This window comes from Spermophilus citellus (genome assembly GCF_964194105.1).
Source record: "Spermophilus citellus genome assembly, chromosome: 1".
Classification (NCBI taxonomy): domain Eukaryota; kingdom Metazoa; phylum Chordata; class Mammalia; order Rodentia; family Sciuridae; genus Spermophilus; species Spermophilus citellus.
The window spans coordinates 266,431,785-266,448,589 of NC_138182.1; the positions used below are offsets into that span (position 1 = coordinate 266,431,785).

Below are 16,805 nucleotides of genomic sequence, written 5' to 3' on the forward strand. Positions count from 1 at the left end.
AGAACTCCTATAAATCAATAGAACAAAACACACATTAAAACTTAGCAAAGGACTTGAATAGATACTTCTTCAAAGAAGACATAGAAATGGCCAGCAGATATGAAAAGCACTTAACTTCATTTAATATCACAGAGGTTCACATCAAAATCACAAGGAGATATTTCTGGTGAGTGTTGGGAGTCCAGCCGGCTCCAAAGACTAACTTCCCCATCCCCCGAGAAGAGCCGTCCAATGGTGAGCACTGCTGGCTCACATGATCCTTACCCACCAATAAGACTAGCCCTGCTGGCTCACATGATCTTTACCCACCAATCAAACTAGCCCTGCTGGCTCACTGATTCTTACCCACCAATCAGACTAGCCCTGCTGGCTCACTGATTCTTACCCACCAATCAGACTAGCCCTGCTGGCTTACATGATCCTTACCCACCAATCAGACTAGCCCTGCTGGCTCACATGATCTTTACCCACCAATCAAACTAGCCCTGCTGGCTCACTGATTCTTACCCACCAATCAGACTAGCCCTGCTGGCTCACTGATTCTTACCCACCAATCAGACTAGCCCTGCTGGCTCACATGATCCTTACCCACCAATCAGACTAGCCCTGCTGGCTCACATAATCCTTACCCACCAATCAGACTAGCCCTGCTGGCTCACTGATTCTTACCCACCAATCAGACTAGCCCTGCTGGATCACATGATCCTTACCCACCAATCAGACTAGCCCTGCTGGCTCACATGATCCTTACCCACTAATCAGACTAGCCCTACTGGCTCACATGATCCTTACCCACCAATCAGACTAGTCCTTCTGACTCACATGATCCTTACCCACCAATCAGAAAGCACCCCATGCCAACTGTCAAACCATTAAACTGTCATAACTGTCAAACCACCCTGGCTCTATAAATATGCAGAGCTGTTCCTCAATAAATGGGCATTTTCTCCGAGAAGCCCTGTTCGTTCTTTCAGTGAGGATATGGAGAAACGAGAACCCTTATATACTGTTTGTGGGAATATAAATTAGAATCACCTTTATGGAAAATAGAATGGAGATTACTAACAAAAGCTGAAGGTAGAATTAGTATATGATTCAGCAGTTCTACTTGCACTCCTCTTTTCATTGTAGAAATATTCACAATAGTCGAATTAGAGAAAAAAACTAAATGTCCATAGATATGAGGCATATAATTTCAGAATCCCCTTATATACCCAAACCTACAGGTGCTCAAGTCCTTTAAATAAAATACTATAATATTTGCATGTAAGCTATGTACATCTCTTATATACTTTAAATCATTTCTTGATAAAACATACACAGGACTAGCATACCAAAAGCTACAGAATATTGATAAAATAAATCTAGGAAGATCTAAATAAACCCAGACACAAACATGGTTCATGGATTGCAAGATTCAAAAGTAGCAAAGTTACCAATTCTCCCCATGTTAATATACAGGTTTAATATAATTCCTATCAAAATCTCATCAAGTTGTTTGTATATAAGATCATTTTTAAATTTACACATAAAGACAAAGGAGCTAGAATCTGCCAAACTCTTTTGAAAAAGGAGAATGAAATGAGAGAGTCCACCTAATAGCAAGATTATACATTCAAGTAATGAAGACTGTGGGAAGTTGGTGGAACAGAACCTAAAACTTAGAAATGGACTCACAGAAGTATGTCTGATTGATTTTTACAAAAGTGTGAATGCAATTTAAGGGAGGAAAGACAGCTTTTCGACTAATGGTTCTGGAGCCTTTAGGCATCCACGGGTAAAGAAAAGCAGAGGAAGAAAGGGAAGGAGAAGGGGGACAGGAAGGAGGGAAGGAAGGAAGAAAGGGAAAGGAGGGAGGGAGGAAAAGAGGAAGGTACAGGAAAGGGAAAGAGGCAGAGAAGGAGGGAGGGAGGGGAGTGGAGAAATGAACCCCCACCTAAGTCTCACCTCACATACAAGAATTAACTCAAAGGGGATCACAGACTTACATGTAAAATGTAAACATGGGAGGTGATGGGAGGGAGGAGAGAAATGGGTATGGCTATAAGGACAATATCGAGGGAATCTTGTGATGGAAACATTGACATCTTGACTGCATCCATATCAAAATCCTGACTGTGATACTGCACAGTAATTTTGCAAAATGTTGCCATTGGAGGAAACTCGTTAAGGGTATGCCAGGTCTTTCTCCACTCGTTCTTAAAACTAAATGTGAGTTTACAACTATCTCAAATTAAAAGTCTGATTTTAAGAAAAAAACCTGAAAATCCCTCATTCAAAATTTTAGTACACATTGGAGTTCAAAACAAGAAAGGAAACCTCAATGAGCCAAACGAGAAAGGAAAACATAGGCCAGAGTTGAGTGGGAGCTGAAGCTGCCTGGTTCTGGAGAGATCCATGACCATTCAGACTAGGAATCAGGATTTAATTTCCCAGGAAGGGCTGGAATGAGGCAAAGGGTTGTGACACAGTCAAAAACAGTACTCACTTTGATAAAGCTGCAGCTAAGAAATACTATGAGCAGGAATTAAAGAATGTCCTGACAATTAGCAGAAAACAAGTATTTGTTTACTGTCCCAGATACAGAGTCCAGAGCATAGGTGCCTAAACCAGGCCACTGGTGGAAGTAGAGTTCCCCAAAACATCAAGTCCCAAACAATCCCATGGAGTGTTTCTCGCGAAGTCATTCAGTGACTGGGCTCTAAAATATTCCAAAATCATCTTGGCCACCACGTGGTTCTCCTATACTTAGAACAAATCTCAAATCTGAATCTGGAAATGCCCACATGGTGGTTCCCACTGATCCTCTGGGGCTCTGTGCAGTTGAAAAAGTCCCAGTTCTGCATACCCAAGTCTGGAGTAATGTTGAGCAGTATGTCGTTTCCTTGGAAAGCAAGGAGAAATTGAGAGCAGTGGTTTTCACCTTTGGCTGCTTGCTACAATCACCTGAAGAAAACAGTTCCTTCTTAGCAATGCTGGATAACACCACTAATAAACACCCACTGTTTCTGTCGGTCCAAAGACCACACTGCTCTAACCCATGAAGAGGCACCTTGGTTTAAAGTTCCTAGGCTCTTATTAGCTTGATAATTATTTGCATGCCTAGTGCAGAGAATTGAGTTCCCACATTAGTGTTCTCCAGAACAGTGTGGATTCTGCATGTTTGTCTCTTGGATTTTTTAGTTCTATGTGCCCATCCTTCCAGATCAGGGGCTCTTTCATCTGCTGTGCTGGTGACAGAGGGTAAGGTGATAATGATACTTATTGGTTGGCTTTCATGATTGATTTACAGAAATTAGAGATCTAAGACTACAAGGCAAGATGTGACCTGAAGCTAGGGTGAACCCAGTGAATGAGGATGTCTCCCAGTTCCACCAAGCACTACAAGAAGCTGAAAAGCAGAAGAGGGGCTCATTCATGATTTTTTAATGTTTATGGTCTAATTAGGGGAAATGATTAAAAAAATCTACATTTGAATATCCAGATGTACACAAAAAGCCATTAAAAAATTCTTTCCATTTACTGTACATAGCAATTCATTCCCAGGGGTCCTTCAGAAGATTTAAATGGTTGTACAATGTTTACAAGAGTTTTCCCACAGTATTCCAGCAAAGCCAAACTCTACAGATACAAGATAAACACAGACCAAAATTTTGAAGAACAAAAATTCTTAGCAAAATGACAGTAATGGTGGAAGGACTTGGGGCAAGTGCCTTCTGTATGAATGCAAGGTCACTAGCTGCTTTGCTTGGAAAACCTTGGATACCTGTCACCTTCAGCGCTCTGGAATGTTCCTCTGAAGTCACCCTCCCCGTGCATGCTGTGAGCACCAGTCACTGTCTCCTACTTTGGCAAGAGGAAAAACCTCAAAAACCATCAGCACGGTCCCTAAGCATGCTGGCCATCGCTTGCTGGCAGGATGTCACTGCAGCCGCTGCCAGAATCAAGGGAGAACAAAGGGATGGAACTCATTTTAAATACAGGTTTAAACTCTGGAAAAGTCACCCTCTGAGAGGTGATGTATAATAGTAGAAAACTCAGGATTAAGTTAACTTGCACAATAAAATTATTTGATATTTCCAAACGACCTCATCTGCTAAAAAAAATGGGGAGGAGGACACTGTACGTAAACCTCATCATAAACCACACATTCCAGTGACTGGTGTTCTAGAAACACGGGTGCATCTGCTTCAGTAAAGTCGTATTTATGAAAAGTCGGTGAGCCGTAGTTTGCCAACCCCTCCTCTGAGGCTGGTTCTGTCATTATCTCCATTTATAGGTTTACAGATAACAAATAAAAATGCACAGGGATCCACTCACAGCCTAAGATGCTACATGAACTCTGATAATGAAGTACATATAGTCAACTATTATATCATAGCAGCTTCTCTTATCACCATTATTATTAGTAAAACTCTAAAGCAGTTCAAATTTGGATTTTTCTCATTCCAAAGGTGCTGGCCAGCCATCCAATGAACAAAACCCTCAGAGTTGACCCAGAGATTGAAGACCCAACTCATGTCCTCCATTTTCTCCTCCACCTGCCCCTCTAGTTCTCTTGCACTAAAACCCTCAGTGTCCTTACTATCTGCACCTCCCAAATAAATCACATTCTCCCCACCACTTTGAAGGTCCAGATCAAGACATCACAACTGTCATGCATTGATACAGCTATGAACCTGTGGATAAAGGATCTAACAGGCTGAGGGTCTAAGGGTCTGGAGCAGGGGCAGATGAGTGGCCCAAGCACTCACCAGTCCATGGCAGGCGCTGAGGGCTGCAGTCCCAACTGTGGTTCCCTGCTGCAGAACTGTGCCCCTGAGATGGCAGGGAGGCCCCGAGGAGGCCAACATTTTAACATGGGAGAGGTTCCCATATCTCTTCTCCACGATGTAGCTATTGGAAAGAAATCTCTGATTGACCGTCAGGTTGAAGAACAGGTCCTTCTCCTCGTGTGAAATTTGGTAGTAGACCCAGTCCTCTGAGGAACCCAAGTCTCTCTTCCTTCTGCTGCTGGGGACAGGAAGGTGCAAGCTATATGACAGGAAATGCCCACTCTCATCTACTTGGACAGGACCCACCACCTGGTATTCTGGCAGGGTCTTGATAAAATGTTCTGAAAGAAAAAAGAAGAAACTGAACCAGTTGAGTCCAAAGCAAAACAAATCCACTTCCACTTAGAACTCAGATTATAGTCTGATAACCATATGGATATCATCAATACTGATATCCCTGAGCAACTCAAATTTGCACAGTGCTTTCTGGTTGGTGACATGGCAGCAGTTGGAGCTGACACTAAAGTGAAGCTCTAGATATCAATAATTTATCAGGGATGATGTAAGATTAGCATGAATTTTGCAGAATACCATTGGAGAAGAGGCAAGATCAGCATGACAAACAGGGACATCATGAGCCTAGAATTCATTGACAAGTCACAGAGCTTCACTGTATGACAAGGTACTTAAAAGACTCAGAAACTTCCTCCTAAGTCAAGTTAGAGGAAAAAGCCTAAAACATAGTGAACCCATCACATACAGATGATCCTCACACCAGTGTCAGCTTAAGCGTGATACAGCACAGACCACTTTAAAAAGAATTTGGGGTTGGGCATGGTGGTGCACACCTGTAATCCCAGCAACACAGGAGCCTGAGGCAGAAGGATAGCAACTTCAAAGCCAGCCTCAGCAATTTAGTGAGCCCTAGCAACTCAATGAGACCCTGTCTCTAAATAAAATGTTAAAAAATGAAGAAGGGTGGGGGGCTGGGGATGTGTGTGGCTCAGTGGTCAAGAGACACTGGGTTCAATCCCTTGCACAAAAAAAGAAAAAGAAAAAAAAAGAAATTGAGGTTTTTTTCCTTAATGTTTACAAAACACACAAAAGAAGATGCTAAAGGAATATATTAGGATCTGAAGCAATGGCTTAAAAATAAGATAACTATCACTTTAAAAATGCAAGACAGAATCCGGTGGTTCCAGAGAGTGAGGCAGGAGGATTGCAAGTTCAAAGCCAGTCTCAGCAATTTAGTGAGGCCCTAAGCAATTCAGCAAGACTGTCTCAAAATAAAAGGGCTGGAGATATGGCACAGTGGTTAAGCACCCCTGGGTTCAATCCCAGGGACCAAAAAAGGAAAAAAAAAAATGCAATACACACACAAAAGGTAAGCCTTTGACTCACCCAAATTTAAATCCCCACCACTGCCTCCTTATTTTGATGTTTGAGAATAACAATGGAGCTAACTAGCCAGGAATCAATCGTCATACTCTAGATTATAGACTAAGCAAAACAAACCATTAAATGTGTAGTAAAATAACCTAATCTTTTGCTTCAGGGGGGAAAAGGGGGAAATAAAAATTAAAAAAAAAAAAAACATTTTTCACCTCCCAACCAAACCCCTGGAACCTTCTAACTTGCATTACTTTGCTAATGTTCTTTCCCAAAAGATCTAAATGTGTTTTGCATTACATCAAAATTTTGTTTACACGTTACAGATGCAATTCAGCTTCTTTCTCTTCATTCCCCTGATGACCCTTGAAGTCCTCCCCCTTTGCCTGCACTTTATTTCTGTACCTCCCAGAACAACCTTACTTGACATTGCCTTTTGCTATTTAATCCTATTTATCCCTGAATCTTTTGGAGACCAGAATCTTATACATCACAGGTATTTGGTTCATATAAGCTGATGTATCAATAAACAGTTTATAGCCAGTGGACTAAAAGAATTGAACTTGACGGGATACAGTTTAAAGGAGCTCTCCCCTCAGAAAACAATGGCATTCAAATATTATTTATGAAATCATCCTTCTCCACCTTGGATGAAATATGGGGCAGAGTACAGTGTTTCCATTCTCAGGTACTAATAAATAGTCTCAATTTTTCAAGTATAAAAGTTCAGACCAATTACATCCAACTGGGACTTTTAGGCCCAACTTATCACATAGCAACAAAGACAAATCTTAAAAACAGTGCTCAATAAAATAAGAAACAAGACAAGTTAATACAGAGCTAATTATATTAATGAAATGCCCGTGCACATGAGTACACACACACAATAATAGAAATAATATGAAATTTTTCAGAACATGTGCAAACAAAAAGTATATATGGAACCTGTTAAAATGGGTTTTCATGAAGAGGAACCAAGTAGGGATGGAGAACAAAAATTTATAAATACATATCACAAAAGAGAGTTGTACAAATTAATGATGTCAGTGTGCCATAAACTAAGGAGTGTAACTGACTCAGTCTGCCCTCTATCTCCCACTCACTGCCCCAGAAATGTCTGGGCAGATCTAATATTGGCACTTCCCTGGCCTTCCAAGTTCAGACCTGAATGAAGAGAGGCGTGGCCAGTTGGGAGCGGTGGGTGTGGCCAGCTTCTGCAGTATTCCCCTCCAGTTGCTTTTCTCTTCTGCAGCTCACAACAGTGGGCTGGCTGCTCCAGGTGCTGACCCCCCTTCTCAGGAGTAGCTCTCTGAGCTTTGGGTGACCTCTGTCACTGGGGATTGTCCCGGTCCCCTCAATGTGGGCAATTCCTCCTCCAACGGACAATCCTTAGACTTTCTATCTGTCACCCCTGTACTATAGCTGATTCACCCCTATAGTATGTCCTCTTTGGCATTTTTCAAGATGATCCAAGTTGCCTCCCATGGGGCCCAAATCAGGCTCACAGGAAATAACCATGATCCGTTCCCAGTCCCGCAAAGCCAGGGAAATCACATCATTCCTCTAAGGTCATCCCATTGGTTGGCTCTGTCACCAAATGCCATTCCAACTGGGCTTTTGCCTATCTGCATATTCAAGCTCCTTACTCCCCAAATCCACCTCAAACTCTTTGAGCTCTTTGAAGGCCCCTTCCTTTGCCTTAGATGGGAGCACAGTAGAGGGTAATGCCCCAGTACTCTGGCTTTCTCCTGAGAAAGTCACTCTCCAATATCTTTCCATTGACCTTTAAGCCTCTCATGTATGCACAAGAAAGGGGAAGGCTTAGAGTCATATCTAAGTCATATCATAGCTATGCTTACATGGTTCAGAATTCTCTTTCTGAATGTGTGGGACATTAACCTCTTTTCTTTTCTCTTTACACTTAAAGTCTCAGCAGAAACTGAGACCAAATTAAACATCTCAGTTTCAAACCATTTTACATATGCAAGTCTCTGCATCTCTGCACCAAAACAGAGAAACAAGTGTCTTTTCTAAAAACTAGTTTTTCCAGAAAGCCATTACTAAGCAAATGAAGGTGAACACAACCAAAATCACCTAAATTAAAAAAAAAAAAAAAATTCTGAGTAAAATGTTATACTCTTTGGACAAAACTAAAGACAATTAAAAATGTTTTATTCAAGAATTTCAAGTTGTCATGAAGTGGAGATTGACAAATGCAATTTTAAATCAATCTCACAATTTTAAAAATGGCCCTAAATAGGGCTGGGGTTGTGGCTCAGTGGTAGAGTGCTTGCCTAGCAAGTATGAGGCACTGGGTTCGATTCTCAGCACCACATATAAATAAATTAATAAAATAAAGGTCCATCGACAATTTAAAAAATATTTTTAAAAATAGTCCTAAGTAGATAATTTTTGTGAATCCCTATGTCAAAACGGCGTTGTGCATATTTAACAATCATGGCAATTATGCAGAAATATGAAAACAGTAGGATATAATAACAAAGGGGTAATCAATATATAATTGTGTCTTCATTACAATTGCAACTGTGATACACATACACATGCACACACATGAACCAAGCCTTTCAGATAATGTGTAAAAATGATGGTAATCTTTGGGGTGTGGTTTTCCCTTTTGAAATTTGTCTTTCCTATACTGTTTTCCCAGTTACATGTAAATAGTGAAAAGGACCAGGTGCTATGCTGGCTCATGAGAGGATTAGAAAAGTGCCAGGAGAGGGGATAAGGAAGGGATGCCAACACTCCAATGCCTGCACCTGTGCCCATCCCAGCTGGCTGAGTCCCTAGGGAAGAACTAACCTAAGAAGGCATCTCTGCACAGTTCCTGGAGATGAGGAGAGAGTCGCAACAGTTAAGCACAGGGTCCTCTCAAACAGAAGGAGTTTGGTGTAACCGAAAGGGATGTCAGCAGGAGATATGGATATAGGGAAAAGTAAGCCAAAGGTAGAGTGAGCCTTGGACATTCTTTCTGCAGTGTGCAGCCCCCCTGGCCATCCAGCAGAGAAAGGTAATAATCCCAGTTTTGAGTTAGAAAAACAACAACAAGAATGAACTTAGTTGAAGAGCTATTTTGACTTTTTGCAGAGAGAAACACATCCAAGTTTCCTGACTTGAAATAAGCCTAAGAGGAATTGCCTCTAAAGATATATCTCAGAGATTTAAATATGATTTTCAAGAGTACAAAATGAAAGAATAAGGCTTGCCTAAGCCCCGAAATCTATTGCCTAAAAGAGTAAAAAAGCAAACAAATTTACAGATATTTTACCCAATTGCTTTTGGTGTAATGAGTTTTTAAAGAGAGCCAACATAAATTGACTGTATAATAATAATATAATGATAATAATTATAGTAACTTTTTAATGAGCACTTACCATGAGTCAGGTATAATCAGGCTTCCCTCATTCAACACTCAAAACAACTGTGTGGTATAAAATCAGTTGTTATGCCCATTGCACAGAGAAGAAAACTTGAGTCTAAAAATGCAACATTACTTGGGTCAAAATGCTGAGACTTCTATTTCAAAATTATGCTTTCAATCGAGGAATTGCATATGCATTAAGAGAAACAGATTCCAAGAGAGCAAACAGAGTTAGAGGAAGCAGCACTGCTCCTACTGATGATGACCAGGAAAGAATGGCTTGATCTCTTTATTTCTCAATTCACTAGACAATACGTGGAGATCAGAACTGCCTCTTAATTGACCATGGTAATGGGAGACACAATCAGTTTTCCCTTCTGATTTGCTTGCAAAGGAAGGTAGTTGGGAGGCTCCAATGTACTAATAAATGTAATGGATTTAAAACAATGCTTGACAAGTACCATTGACCAGCTAAACCCTAACATTGTTGGTATTAAAGATAGAAATTTGGTGACCTGGGATCTCAGGGCTCTACATATACGTAACCTCTAGGCAGAGACAGGAGAGAAGCTCATGCTCACCTTGACTTCCTCTGAGTCGGCACTCAGTTTAGATTAGTTACCTATTCCCACAGCCCTCAGCAGAACTCACAGGGGATGTCACGTGGATGGAGAAAGAGGTGTCAGGAAATAACAGTAGTCCTAAGTTTTTATCATTTTTTATGGTCAAGTATGATATTAAGAGTATACCTGTCTGGTCTTCTCTAATCCTCAAAGTCCCCTGGGGGCAGTACTATTAACTGTGTCCCTCATTGCTATGGTTTATTCCTCTAATGTTCATATGCTGGAATCGTGGTCCCCAGTATGGGAGTGTTGAGATGGTAGAATCTTGAAGGGATGGGGCCTACTGGAAGTGGTTATGGTTAGATCACTGGGGAGCCATGCTTGGAGAGAATGAATGTACTTCTTAGAGTATCCTGTTTAGTTTCCCTGAGAGCAAATCATATAAAGAACAAGCCCAGCCCCTGAATCCCTGTTACTTCCTGTCTTTATGTGATCTCTCCCTCTCACACCTGATATCATCACGATGCATATGTTGTGACAGAGCCAGAGGCCCTCACCAGAATCTGAACCAATGGGACCCCTCATTTATTATGTATTACCCAGTATCGGGTACTTTGTTATAGCAACAGAAAGTGAACCAATATACTCATCTTAGCCTCCACTCCTTTCTGTGTAAAGAGACAATAAAGAGGGATGAGGGTAATCTGACCCAGAGCCTGTACTTTTATGTTCTGTCCTTACCACTTCTTTGGGGTCTACTGAAGATGACTTCGTGGGATGTCAAAAAGCCTGGGGGAAAGGCAGGGGACATCACAACCTGCACTAGGGTTTGTGGAAATAAAGGATAAACCCTGAAAAGTTTATTTGCTTTGTTCAAAATCATATTTGGAAATCTAGTTCTTCATGAGAAATTCAGGGAAGCCTGTGGGCACAAGAGCTTTCAAAAATATAAAAACCAAGAGATCTTTTACCCTTGGCTTGGAAAGGAACGAGAGGGAAGAGAATATTTGTCTGACAGCTTTTTTTCAGATTTAGGTTGCTCTTTTTTATGAAACATTCCACCAATTTCTGTGTCATCCTTATATAGTGGCCATGCTCATCTCTGTATAGTGCCCATTTTGGAACTTTGTTGATGCAGGACAATCTGTACTTATTCTTTATGTTTACTTTTATCTAAAAGATCAATTGGTTTTCTAAGACCCCCTTGCTAAACAAAGTAATGAAATTCCTGTAACAGAGTGTTATGGGGCAGATGGCTCAGGAAACACACCAAGTCCCAGTTGTCCAAATTGAAGAGTCTTTTATTTAGCAGGCCAGCCCGTGACTGCCGCCCATAGGACCCAAAACTGTCTAGAGAGAACAGCCCCAAGCCTGAGCATTTTAGGATATTTAAAGGCAAAAAACATATCTGGGTTGCCGTAGCTGCAAGCAAGCAGGTAAAGAAGCTGAACTGGGCAGTTAGCGAGACAGTGCAATGGGTACATGGGTATTTCCCACAGGGCTTTCTAGGTTGGCATAGCAACAAGCAAGCAGAAGGGAAGGGGGTCAAAACCCTAGTTCAGTACACACTAGACAATGGTTACTAACATCTAGACAATAAATCTCTGAAAAGGTACATTGTCCAAGAAAAATGGAAACCAAAGAGAACAATTTTACATTGTATAAGAATTGCTATTTTGTGTTGCCAAGTATGTTACACTAGGTAACTACTAATGGGTACAGAGGTGGGGCTTTCTGGTAGGAGAAGCATTTCTTATATGATATGAAGTCTCAGAGTAAAATGGGATCTAATTGGTCATTGTCCATATAGCTTGGCCCATAACAAGAGGTTTGTTCTCATAATTATTTTCCATGGGTTTTCATAACCATACAACTGTATTTTTGTTATAGAAATTGACTTATGTTGACAAGTTGTAGAGAATCATGTTAGTCCCTTTGAAGTTATAGAATTCTCCACAGAAGATTGGATTTGCCCACCAACCCTATGAAAACTCATATGCCCACCGGACAAGATTACTATAATTAACAAAGTGAAACTGCAAAGTCTCTTCTTACATTAAGAAGATATCTAGAATCCTTTGCTTCTTGCAAAATTTTTTTGCAAGTAGCATAAATAAATGATTATAGCTCTTGTCTTGAAACACTGCAATACTCCTTCTGTTTTGTGGGTTTTTTTTTTTTTTGGGGGGGGGAGTAGGTACCAAGGATTGAACTCAGGGACACTCAACCACTGAGCCACATCCCCAGCCCTATTTTCTATTTTATTTAGAGACAGGGTCTCACTGATTTGTTTAGTGCCTCGCTTTTGCTGAGTCTGGCTTTGAACTCGAGATCCTCCTGCCTCAGGTTCCTGGCTCCATCTGTTCTTATGCAAGCCTATGCACCCTGGAGCACATCTTTAACGTGGGATAAAGTGCCTGCCCTGTTGATTGCATCAAATTGTCAAGAGCAAAACAGACCATGGAAGTGACTGGTGCCTTGTTAACCCTGTAGATGGTCCCTGACTTTCAATGTTCCGCTTCATGGTGGTGCAAAAGCAATAAACATTCAGTGGAATCTACTTTGAATTTTTATTTTTTCCAGAGCCAGTGATGTTTGGTATGATACTCTCTTCTGATGATGAGCAGCAGCAGCAGCAAGCCCCAACTCCCAGTCAGCCACACAACTGAAGCCAGAATTAAGACAGGCAGTCAGGATAGATAGGTAAATCAAGGAGGCCAATTTGAGTGAGTCCAGGAAGTCAGAGACTGTCCCCTGAGGGATTGAAATGCCTTCAGAGCCCCTCCTCCACCCTTATCAAGAACCTGTTCCTGTTCTAACCTGTCCCAGGAATTGCCTCTCTCTACATTGAGTAGTAAACGTTGTTAATTAATGTGTCCTGGGCTGCTCCATCCTGCCCTTGCCCCTTCAGCCACCTGTTTCCCACCTTTTGGTAACCCCACCAAACATCCGCTGGACCTAGTCACTGTGCAGGAAGGAGAAAGATAAGGGGAAGAGAGCAGGAAAACAAAGGAAGTCTAAGACTTATAAAAAGGTGGAACACCCTTGCTTCTTGGGATACCAGGATACCAGCTCTGGCCCCCTTCTCCCTCTGGGAGAAGTTTATGCTACCCTTTTTTAAAATAAACCCTGCTTTAGATGCTTGCCTCTGCGTGCTTCTCTAATGTTCAAACTTCAACATGTAGGGAAGCAGGACTCATCACCTGTAACCAGAGGCATCACAACCACAGGCAGAAACAGCCATACCTGGTAGTATATTGTGTTTCTAAGCTGGGATGTAGGTGAGGTTTTGGTGCATTAATACATTTTCAACTTAGGATACTTTCAACTTCAATGGGTTCATCAGAATGGAACACCGCTGTATACTGAGAGCATTTGTACAGAAATAAATAAACCTAAGGGGATATTATTGGCTGTAGAACAAAGGCAGTATATTATGCACAAGGTTAATTTTTCCTTTTGTTTTGGTACTTTGTTGTGAATCAAAAAAACCTTGGAAAAGTCATAGTACATTCTTACATCAGAAATGAGTGATGTGGAGAAACTACTGAGCAGACTTAGTGGAATCTGCTGGCTTCTAGTCCCTGAAAGGATTTGCTTTATCTTTGGTCAACCCTGGGAACTAGAAGGACCCTTCAAGATTATCTAATATGTGGATTATCTGGATCTGTTTCCAACTATGAGGCCCTGTGTTGCCTGCTTCAACCCCCTAGTGAAGTGGAATTTGGTAGTTGCTCAAAAAATACATCCTGACTCAGACTAACCACCTAGGCCTCCCATTTCTCATCTGTAAAAATAAAGATGAGAAGGTTAAGTGAGATGATTTCTGAAGTAGCTTGCAAGGTGACATATTCAGGATCTTAATGTAATTAAAAAATGTTGTCAGAGTGGAAATGGAATGTCATTTGGGGGCAAAATCTAGGTCACCCTATTCCCTGGAAACTTTAGAATCCCCTTATAATTATAGAGAAGAGTTCACCCTCTCCTGTCTTCTCCTAAGTCTCTCCTCTTTCTACCCCTTTGTTCTAAATGGAAGTCTGTTTAGAAATTTCTCCTTAGCACCAAGAGTGGACTGTTTGTAAATCCATTAATGAATTAAGATTGGTGAAATGCCTTCTAAAAACAAATTATTTTTAAATTTAAATACATATGCATCACTAATAAACCTGAAGCACTTTATGTTAATTTTCAATATTAAATATCCTCAGGTGACTAGGGAAAAGACTCCCTTCTCACTTTCCAGAGAGGAACCAGTAAGGTTGAGGAGTCCATTCCATACCAGGCTGAATTCCCATAAAAAGATGTGCAGCAAGTGGGGCTGAAACCAGTGCAGGAGAATGTATGTCTTTGAACCAAATCCTCTCCAAATGCCCTGGGAAGTGCTTGCAGGCTTTGTTTGTGCTGCCTCAGAAGAGAGACTTTTCACAAAGGGACTGTTTTTCAAAGAACAACAAGCGCTGCTATTTTAAACTTGGGGGTGGGAGATTATATCTCCACCGTTTACACAAACCACTGCTGGCTGATTGACATCTTACCCCAGTGTTTGCGGACTCCAGCTTCCAAGTAAAGCAAAGGGAGGGAGGGACTTGCATCAGATAGCTCTCAAAGCTGCAGTTGTCCAGTTCCCCAGCAGAATTTGAACATTGCAACGTGGGCAGAAAACCCAGCCTAGAAATCCCCTAAACTTGAACAAGCTGGCAAAGTTTGTCACCCAAGTGGTTCTGGGAATTAAAAGGTTGTCAGAAAAGAACCCTTCCCAAGACCTGACCACTGTTAGCAAACACTGGACTTAATGAATGTTAACTGAGTGCTTGGTGAGGGGGGAGGGGTGGTGAGTGTTATTCCTAATATTTCAATGGGGTAGTGCTGCAGCACTGTAGAATCAGGCTCCAGTTCAAAACCTTGCTCTACCATTAGCAGGGCTCATAAACTCTCCAATCTTCAGCTTCCCCATCAATGAAGTAGGGGCTGAGTGCAGCAAAGGTTCCTGCACTCTGAAGGCATCGGCTAGTGGTCAGATGGGCAGATACACACAGGCCATTGCTGTTGCTCTTTCTTTACCAGAGGTACACTAAACTCTCCAGCAAATAGAAAAAAAAAAAAAAGTCTCTGACCTTAGGAGTCCAAAGGGAGGGTGGGGAGCAGAGGCCACAGTACCACCTTACTCCAAGCTTTAGGTTTAAAAAATAATATTAAAAACAACAAGCTACGGGCTGGGGTTGTGTCTCAATGGTAGAGTGCTTGCCTAGCATGTGTGAGTAACTGTTCAATTCTCAGCACCGGCATATAAATAAGTAAAATAAAGGTCCATCAACAACTAATAAAAATATATTTTTAAAAAATAGCAAACTACCCAGCACACCGCCTCCAATGGTTTCTATAACATGCATTTCACAATCTTCAAAAGGAGAACCAGCCAGCTGCCAGGCAGGACCGGAACAGTGAACCCCTTCAGAGGTAAATTCCCCCCACAAGGGCTGTTATTTTAAAAACACAACCCTAAATCTTTCCAGGAAATCAAAACACAGCCAAGCGTGCTCAGCAGGAGGGCGGAATCACATTTCCCCTTCCCTGACCAGGAGTTTAAGACTAACTAGAAACACTGCACTGACCGCCGGTGCCCAGTTGGAACTTCTTTAGAAAACGGATTTTTTTTTTTATGTTCAGAATTTGAGAAATAGGAGGTTGAAACAAAGCAGCAAAGAGAAGACAAAAGAGAGAGAGAGAGAAGTCGCCAACTAACTCTTGAGTCTTTCAAAGACCGCAGTGTCATCCGTGTGAAAGGGCGCGGGACACTCCCTTTCAGTGGGAATCACCGTCCTCCCCCAAGTGCTGGCTCCGGAGAAAGGCAAGCGCACCCACTGAGCTCCCAGCCCACGTTTCCTTAAACTGGGCAGAAAGCGGTGTGCAGGGTGCAGCTCCACCGGGTGGGGGAAGGGAGAAGGGAGCGAGCAAGTTTCCACACGTCTCACCACCCGCGTTTTAAAAGGAAAGAAGGAAAAGCCACTGACCTTGCCTCGGGTCTGGGAAGCGAACCGGGCCCGGCTGAGGTTGTCTCCCATAGCAAAGCGCCCCAAAGTTAAGGAGCTGAGCCACCACGGACAGGTTTGCAAGCCAGCTCCTCCGGGCACATGGCATGATTCAGTTGTTAGGGAGAAGGAGAGTCAAAAAGTTTTAGCCCTCAGTTCCCCAAATCAAGGGCACGCCTGTGGCCGCGCAGGAAGATGCAGGGGTGCATGGTCCAGGCGTGGGGAGGGAGCGGCTGCAAAGCTGCTGTTGATCCCCCTTTAGTTTTTTTGATTTTTAAGCAGAAAGGGGCTAGGTACCTTTTTCCCCTCCTTCCTCCTGAAAGGGGAGTGAATCAGCTGACAGTGTCCGCTTTCGGCGGGGTGTGGAGTGGGTGGGAGTGGGAGGGCGCAGCCCACCCCAGATCCCCACCCCTCTGCCTTCGCACCCCGCCCGAGCGGCCTGCAGCCAACTCCGTGCATCTTTCTCTGGGACTCCCACCCCCGCACTCCTCCCGCCCCGCCCAGAGCCCAGGCGGGCCAAATAGGGGAGACCCGGGAGATCCACCCTGAACCGCACTGGAGGAAATTGCTAACGGAGGCCCCCAGGCCAGCCCCTCATCGGGTGGAAAGACAGGCGCAAATGTTGAATATGATCATGAACTATCTGGGGATCCAAGTCCCTTGTCCTCCC

At 42.5% G+C, this 16,805-nt stretch overlaps 1 protein-coding gene across 1 annotated transcript in view; it reads right to left on the reverse strand.

The window, feature by feature from the left end:
• The window catches only part of ADAMTS12 (ADAM metallopeptidase with thrombospondin type 1 motif 12), a 328,239-nt gene extending 311,658 nt beyond the window's left edge, over positions 1–16,581 (reverse strand). The window contains exons 1-2 of the mRNA XM_081287375.1: positions 16,118–16,581; positions 4,755–5,116 (exon numbers count right to left, since the gene is read on the reverse strand). Coding sequence (XP_081143501.1) covers positions 4,755–5,116; positions 16,118–16,244 — 489 coding nt within the window. The 5' untranslated portion in view covers positions 16,245–16,581. The remainder of the gene's footprint in view (positions 1–4,754; positions 5,117–16,117) is intronic.
• Between the last annotated feature and the right edge of the window lie 224 nt (positions 16,582–16,805).